This window comes from Anabrus simplex, chromosome 1, assembly GCF_040414725.1.
Source record: "Anabrus simplex isolate iqAnaSimp1 chromosome 1, ASM4041472v1, whole genome shotgun sequence".
Classification (NCBI taxonomy): domain Eukaryota; kingdom Metazoa; phylum Arthropoda; class Insecta; order Orthoptera; family Tettigoniidae; genus Anabrus; species Anabrus simplex.
The window spans coordinates 1085984944-1085993317 of NC_090265.1; the positions used below are offsets into that span (position 1 = coordinate 1085984944).

General features: G+C 39.1%; 1 protein-coding gene across 1 annotated transcript in view; it reads right to left on the bottom strand.

Moving 5' to 3' along the window:
• Positions 1-7900, bottom strand: part of LOC136876336 (zinc finger protein 32-like) — a gene marked incomplete at its 5' end in the record, with an annotated part of 148172 nt that extends 140272 nt beyond the window's left edge. Inside the window, one exon of the mRNA XM_068225304.1 lies at positions 7853-7900. Coding sequence (XP_068081405.1) covers positions 7853-7900 — 48 coding nt within the window. The remainder of the gene's footprint in view (positions 1-7852) is intronic.
• Between the last annotated feature and the right edge of the window lie 474 nt (positions 7901-8374).

Genomic DNA, 8374 nt, shown 5'->3' on the forward strand with positions numbered 1-8374 from the left:
CTGACGAACCAGTGTGTTACGTACCAGCGGTATCAGAAAATGTATGAACCATAGGAATGCATGATAAAAAAGAAAGTTATCTAACTCCCTAGCTATTTCCCGCCAATATTCATGCAGGCTATTATACTCGGCACGCAGCAGTAATCCCATCTAGCGGAGATGAGTGACAGCATAAGAGACAAAGCATATCACAAACAATGGTCAATGACAAATGTTATTGTTGATTAATTTTATGAGCTTTCTATGACCTTCACATTTAGTTTTCTTCCGACTCTGAAATACCACTCTTATCATAGTCGGTACGTTAAGACTGAATAAAACATAAATGATCAGAAAATGTATTCTCTATTGTTGTATGTCCGTCGCTCCCTTCTCGATCCGCCAGCCAGCTACACGCGTGCCAGTGTGTTATTCTTCGAGCCTCGACGCGCAGCCCTCTGTGCGCGTGCCTGGAACGTCATGTGTGGTATAAAAAGGAGCTCCTAGCCTGTCCAGATGCCCACTGACCCCGGTGTCCAGCTCCAGAATACACCCTACGTCAAGCACGGAGGCTACTCCTCTTGAAAATGTGCTTCGGCCAGGTGGACTGAATTTCTGGCAGTAAGAGGTCTCACCTCGGGTCACCGCTCCTCTTGCCTGTTCCGCTGTCCATGCCCAGTCTTACCATTATATGCCACTATCATTCCCTAGCTAATACAAGCTCCCATTATCAACTTAGTTTCGCTAAGTAGGAACTCTTCAGTCATTGAACTTACGTTAATGAACTCAGACTCTTCAACAAGGAAGGACTCTCTGAGATATTTACGTCAGTGCTTCTGATAGTTTTCGACTATCAAGAACTTTTCATGTCACAAGGACTATCTTTCCGAAATAGTAGTGAACGTGAATACTCCAACGTGTATATAGTGTACAAAGACAGACTCTTTCTCCAAATTCATAGTTCAATTTGCTTCGAGATAACTTTCAGTTTTGTTAGTGTAAATATTGTAATTTTACATGTGAAGCAAATAAAGAAGTTGTGTTTTTTGTAAACCCAACCTTGTTTACAACATCTATAACTTTTGTTACGTATTACTTTTCGACACGACCAATAACATCGGAATTTGAAAATGAAATTTTAGGCGCCTTCCTCTAAACTACTATTTGATTCAGGGTCAATAAAGTTTTTATAGCTTAGACTATAGTTTCTTATTCCTCAACTCTATATACCGATTTTCATTAAATTCTGTTTAACCCATTTTCTCGTGGCTCGGCGTTGATATGGACTTAACAACAAAAATACAAATTCATGAATATCTCTGTTATCATAACCGGTACGTTAAAAATTTATAGGACATAAATTATCGGAAATTTTATTCTATATAACTTTAGTTATGTATTAATTATCGATAGGACTACTAATAACATATATTTGTGAACTAAATTTCACTCAACGTCAATCAAATTATTTATAGCCTAGAATGTAGTGGCCCATTCCCCGACTTCACATACTGATTTTTCTTCAGCTGTTTTCTCGTGATGCGCGTATATACATACATACATACATACATACACAGACAGACAGACAGACAGACAGACAGACAGACAGAAATTACGGAAAAGTAAAAAGTACATTTCCGATGACCGATACATATTTTTTAAATTCTGAGCAATGTATAGTATAGACAAAACTCTTATATATATATAGATTAAAATTTATTAAAATGGAATAAGGCCTTTCCTTTAAAATGAAGCCATATATTTTATTCAAATTGAAAGTTTATAAAACACATTAAAAATACACAAAACAGACTAAAACAGAACTAATAGAATAAAAAAGCAGTTAACAGGAAAAACAACTAGAAAATTAACTTTTAAACACGATAAAACAGGCCACCATCCCTCATAAAACGGATGACAATGTCCACAACGTGAGCGCTACATTGCCAACTGAATATGAATTAAGATAGAATCAGATTACTGAATGAATTTACGAAGAGAAAAAAAATAAGGCGAAAGATAGTGGAGGACGTTCCGGAGATGAAGAGAAGTACTGAAGTTAAGATGAGTGCTTTTTGATGAAAGAATTATTCCAAATGGCATTTTCTTCTCAATAACTCAAACAAAATCTCATCCTTATCTCATCAAAAAGAGAGAGAGAGACACTTTAAAGGAGTGAAGCTGGAGTTTCCGGAGTGACGTTGCTGAATAACGCCATACAAGTGTATCGCTTCCCTCCTTAGTAATAGCATGTAACGTTGAAGGTAGTTACTTCAATACCAGGGATAGAAAGTTTATACGTCTAAATATGAAGCAAGCTTCTAGTTTTTAAGTGATTGTTATTGTTATTATCACAGCCACAGAACCTCCAGTTTTATGTAGAATTTAAACCATAGAGGGTGTGATTTTTATTTCAAAAACCCCATATGCACTGATCGGAATTCGAACCGCGGCTGCCTTGGTGAGAAGTCACTGACTATTCCAGTCGGTTATGGCGTGGGGATGGTAATAAAACTACAATTACGTGTCGGATGAGAATGCAACGACTAATTATGCCAGAATTGTGATATTAATATGGCCCAGTATTATAGAGGAAAAATGAAATATTGTGTCCCATGTGTATTTCAAAAGATTATATCATAAATGATGTAATTTGCACCGCGATAAAGAATGGTAAGATAATGCCCCAGATTCTGCATACGTAACACATATCCTTTTCAATATTCCTGGGTTAAGTTTTCCAAGCGTTTTAACATTTAAAACACGAAATATTATCACTATTCTGTTATTAGGCAGAATTATACTAACCTATTCTGCTTAGTATATTATTGACATGAAACAACAAACTCATAGTAATATTATGTAATGCTTTTGTTTCATGATTCAATTACCAAGACTTACTTTAAGGACGTGAATGGTCTCTAACAAAGATATCACCATGTGACGAGACTATGTGGAGCAATTGATCCGTGAGACTGTAAGAGGGAAATGAATGCATCCACGTTTTATGTTCCAATCGTAAGAGCTCAATCTACACGCACTCCCGTGAATTAAACTCTCGTCCGGTCAGCAATTGGAAGCAAACCTTAGGATCTTTCTTCCTCTAACACCATAATCATCTCTGTCTTCACGTATTTTAACGCACTCTACACTCCAAATCGTTAGTACATAACTCTGTTATGCATTAGTTGTTTTATAACTAATGAGTAATTATTATTGCTGTATTCTCTTCAAAATATCGTAAACTTAGTTTTCACTTACAATTCTTGTTGACCGAGCTTGGTAGCTGCAGTCGCTTAAATGCGGCCAGTATCCAGTATTCGAAAGATAGTGGGTTCAAACCCCACTGTCGGCAACCCTGAAGATGGTCTTCCGTGGTTTCCCATTTTCACGCCAGGCAAACGCTGGTGCAGGAAAGACTAGGGGTGGGAAGGAAGCGGCAATGGCTCCAGCATTTGCCTGGTGTGAAAACAGAAAGCCATGGAAAACCATATTCAGGGCTGCCGACAGTGGAGTTCGAACCACTATCTTCCGAATGCAAGCTCACAGTTGCGCGTCCTTAACCACACGGTCAACTCGCTCGGTATTCTATGTAGCGTATTCTGTGGAATATCATAGGACTTGGACACTTATAAAGGATTCAGTCGACCGGATAGTACAGTATCTATTGCTTCCCACCTCCTTTCTATATCCCGCTCTGGCTCTGCGTTGTTCTCTCATTTTAAACGTCTTTAACATCAAGCAGCAACTTAAAATTACTTCTTTCAAAACGCATGTGTAGAGTTTTAGAAGTTTGCAGTGCATTTCAGCAGAGCCTCCGTGGCTCAGGCGGCAACGCATCGGTCTCTTACCGCTGGGTTCCGTGGTTCAAATCCCGGTCACTCCATGTAAGATTTGTGCTGGACAAAGCTGAGGCGGGGCAGGTTTTTCTCCGGGTACTCTGGTTTTCAGTGTCATTCCAGCAACACTTTCCAATATCATTTCATTTCTTCGGTCATTCATTAATCATTGCCCCAGACGAGTGCGACAGGCTTCGGCAGCAGGTACAATTCCTATCGTCGCCGCTAGATGGGGGCTTCAGTCATTCCATTCCTAATCCGGTCGAATGACTGGAAACAGGATGTAGATTTTCATTTTCAGTGCATTTCAGTCTGGTTAGTAAATATGTCTGTGTAGACTAAGCCTATGAAAGGGGAGCCAGAATAGAGGAATACTTAGAGCATTTTATAATATTTTATAAACTGCATTTTAAACTGCTTGTAAAATGTAACAATATTTATAGGTCGGTACATATTCAAATGAGTCTTGTAAAACAGCCATGCCGTTGGCCTTATTACAAGATGACACACTTTCAAATACCTCATAAGCTAGTTCACTGTTGTGCATCCGGGAAATAGTGGGTTCGAATCCCACTGTCAGCAGCCCTGAAGATGGTTTTCCGTCCTTTCCCATTTTCACACCTGTACATTAATTAAGGCCACGGCCGCTTCCTTCCCATTCCTAGGCTATTCCTATCCCATCGTCACCATAAGACCTATCTGTATCGGTGCGACGTAAAGCCACCAGTAAAAAGAAAGTTCATAGTTGATGGCATCATTTTAACAACTTAAACACATTTGCCACCCTTAAAGGTAATGCTTTCACTAACGCTATCCGTCTTTTGTAATATAAGCATATGTTAGTAGTGACATAATACATTATGTTCCCCCCCTCGCTCTAACAAGAAAATGACCTCGTCAGAATTATCTTTCTATGATAACATATTCCCTTATAAAAATACCCAAAACGAGCGAAGACTGCTAACAACCAACTCAACACACGTAAAATAAATACGGAGATGATTTTGGAGCCCTTTACCGTTTCAATCGTCAGGTAGGGAAGTCGACAGGTTTCAAGCAGACTTTCTGGCCGTTTTGCAAGACCGGCCTAATTACAAGACTTGATTTTATGCCCCTTTCATTTGAAAGAGGTGAGAGTGTTTATCCAACCTTCCATTCATTGCGGAGTTCGGCCGTGCACACACCTTTCCCCTCGCGCACAGACTGCGAAGGATGGCATACAGTAAGTAAGACTGTAGAGTTAAAGCACTGAAAATTTACATTATTAGCCGACTACTAAAACATTTCAATGTCTGTATGCATCTCCGATATTTTACTACCACCTGGACATGCTGACCACGTCATCGGCAACTTTTACGTTGATTGGTACCGATGATGTAACTTTTCGCCGCTGTCTTCCCTTTGCTTCGTTATTCTTTTTAATTTATTATTTAATCTTTTCTAAATTATTTATTGAATGTTATTACCAAGTTTAGGATTTTTAGGTTCGCACATTTTTTTGTTAGGGTAAATTAAAGCTGTTCGGAAAGATATCACATTGTGGAATTTTGTTTCTAGTTGCGAAAAGAGGCATTTTTAACGCACTTTATTCCCTTCTTTGGGATCTTCATCCCCTAACCCAGCCCATAATCCCCTTTTCCCCACATTTTTCTTTTAAGATTGATTTCAATATCAATCAATCAATCAATCAATCAATCAATCCTGATCTGCACATAGGGCAGTCGCCCAGGTGGCAGATTCCCTATCAGTTGTTTCCCTAGCCACTTCTTAAATGATTTCAAAGAAATTGGAAATTTATTGAACATCTCCCTTGACAAGTTACTCCAATCCCTAACTCCCCTTCCTATACATGAATATTTGCCCCAATTTGTCCTCTTGAATTCCAACGTTATCTTCATATTGTGATCTTTCCTACTTTTAAAGACGCCACTCAAGCTTATTCGTCTACTGATGTCATTCCACGCCATCTCTCCGCTGACAGCTCGGAACATACCACTTAGTCGAGCATCTCGTCTCCTTTCCCCCAAGTCTTCCCAGCCCAAACTTTGCAACATTTTTGTAACGCTACTCTTTTGTCGGAAATCACCCAGAACAAATCGAGCTGCTTTTCTTTGGATTTTTCCAGTTTTTGAATCAACTAATCCTGGTGAGGGTCCCTTACACTGGAACCATACTCTAGTTGGTGTCTTACCAGAGACTTATATGCCCTCTCCTTTACATCCTTACTACAACCCCTAAACACCCATATAACCATGTGCAGAGATCTGTGCCTTTTCTTTACAATCCCATTTATGTGATTACCCCAATGAAGATCTTTCCTTATATTAACACCTACATACAACGATCCCCAAAAGGAACTTTCACCCTATCAACGCAGTAATTAAAACTGAGAGGACTTTCCCTATTTGTGAAACTCACAACCTGAATTTTAACCCCGTTTATCAACATACCATTGCCTGCTATCCATCTTACAACAATATTGAGGTCACGTTGCATTTGCTCACAATCTTGTAACTTATTTATTACTCTATACAGAATAACATCATCCGCAAAAAGCCTTACCTCTGATACCACTTGTTTACTCATATAATTTATATATATAAAATAAAATTCCAATAATACTGTATTGAGGAATTCCCCTCTTAATTATTACAGGGTCAGATAAAGCTCCGCCTACTCTAATTATTTCAGGTCTGTTTTCTAGAAATATAGCAACCCATCCACTCACTCTTTTGTCTAGTCCAATTGCACTCATTTTTGCCAGTAGTCTCCCATGATCCACCCCATCAAAATGCTTTAGACAGGTCAATCGCGATACAGTCCATTTGACCTCCTGAATCCAAGATATCTGCTATAAATTGCTGGAATCCTACAAGTTGAGCTTTAGTGGAATAACTTTTCCTAAAATCGAACTGCCTTCTATCGAACCAGTTATTAATTTCGCAAACATGTCTAATATAATCAGAAATAATGCCTTCCCAAAGCTTACATGCAACGCATGTCAAACTTACTGGCCTGTAATTTTCAGCTTTATGTCCATCACCCTTTCCTTTATACTCAGGGGCTACTATAGCAACTCTCCATTCATCTAGTATAGCTCCTCCGACCAAACAATAATCAAATAAGTACTTCAGATATTGTACTATATCCCAACCCATTGTCTTTAGTATATGCCCAGAAATCTTATCAATTCCAGCCGCTTTTCTAGTTTTCAACTTTTGTATCTTATTATAAATGTCATTGTTATCATATGTAAATTTTAATACTCCTTTAGCATTAGTCTCCTCCTCTGTCTGGACATTATCCTTGTCACCAACAATCTTTACATACTGCTGACTGAATACTTCTGCCTTTTGAAGGTCCTGACATACACACTCCCCTTGCTCATTCATTATTCATGGACTGCCAATTATGCTTGTCATCATGTTATCCTTAGCTGCCTTTTTTGCTAGATTCAGTTTCCTAGTAAGTTCCGTCAATTTCTCCTTACTTCCACAGCCATTTCTAACTCTGTTTCTTTCCAGCCTGCACCTCCTTCTTAGTCTCTTTATTTCTCTATTATAATAAGGTGGGTCTTTACCATTCCTTACCACCTTTAGACGTACAAACCTGTTTTCACATTCCTCAACAATTTCTTTAAACCCGTCCCAGAGTCTGTTTACTTTTTTATTTACCGTTTTCCACCGATCATAGTTACTTTTTAGAAACTGCCTCATGCCTGCTTTTTGAGCCATATGGTACTGCCTAATTGTCCTATTTTTAAGACCTTCCTTTTTATCACATTTATTTTTAACTACGACAAAATCAGCTTCATGATCACTAATATCATCTATTACTTCGGTTTCTCTATAGAGCTCATCTGGTTTTAGCGGCACCACGTCCAGGATATTTTTTCCTCTAGTTGGTTCCATCACTTTCTGAATCATCTGTCCTTCCCATATTAACTTATTTGCCATTTGTTGGTCACGCTTCCTGTCGTTCGCATTTCCTTCCAATTCACATCTGGTAAATTCAGATCTCCCGCTACAATCGCATTCCTTTCCGTGTCGTTTCCCACATAGCTGGTTATCTAAATAATTCTGAATCTTTAGCTTTTTTGCTAGTTGTTTTACGTCGCACCGACACAGATAGGTCTTACGGCGACGATGGGACAGGAAAGGGCCAGGAGTGAGAAGGAAGCGGCCGTGGCCTTAATTAAGGTACAGCCCCAGCATTTGCCTGATGTGAAAATGGGAAACCACGGAAAACCATTTTCAGGGCTGCCGACAGTGGGGTTCGAGCCTACTATCTCCCGAATACTGGATACTAATTCTGAATCCGTGTCAGTGCTACCCTTTCCCGGTCTGTACTCTCCAAAGACAACAAGTTTCCTATTATCTTAAGAAATGAGCCTTTCACCTAGAATTTCATGCTACTCATCTTTAACTTTTTCGTGGCGTATAATTCTTCTTTCACCAGAATGAATACTCCCCCTCCCACCATTCCTATCGTACCTCTACGATACAATCTCCAGTTCTGTGAGAAAATTTCTGCATCCATTATATCACGTCTCAGCC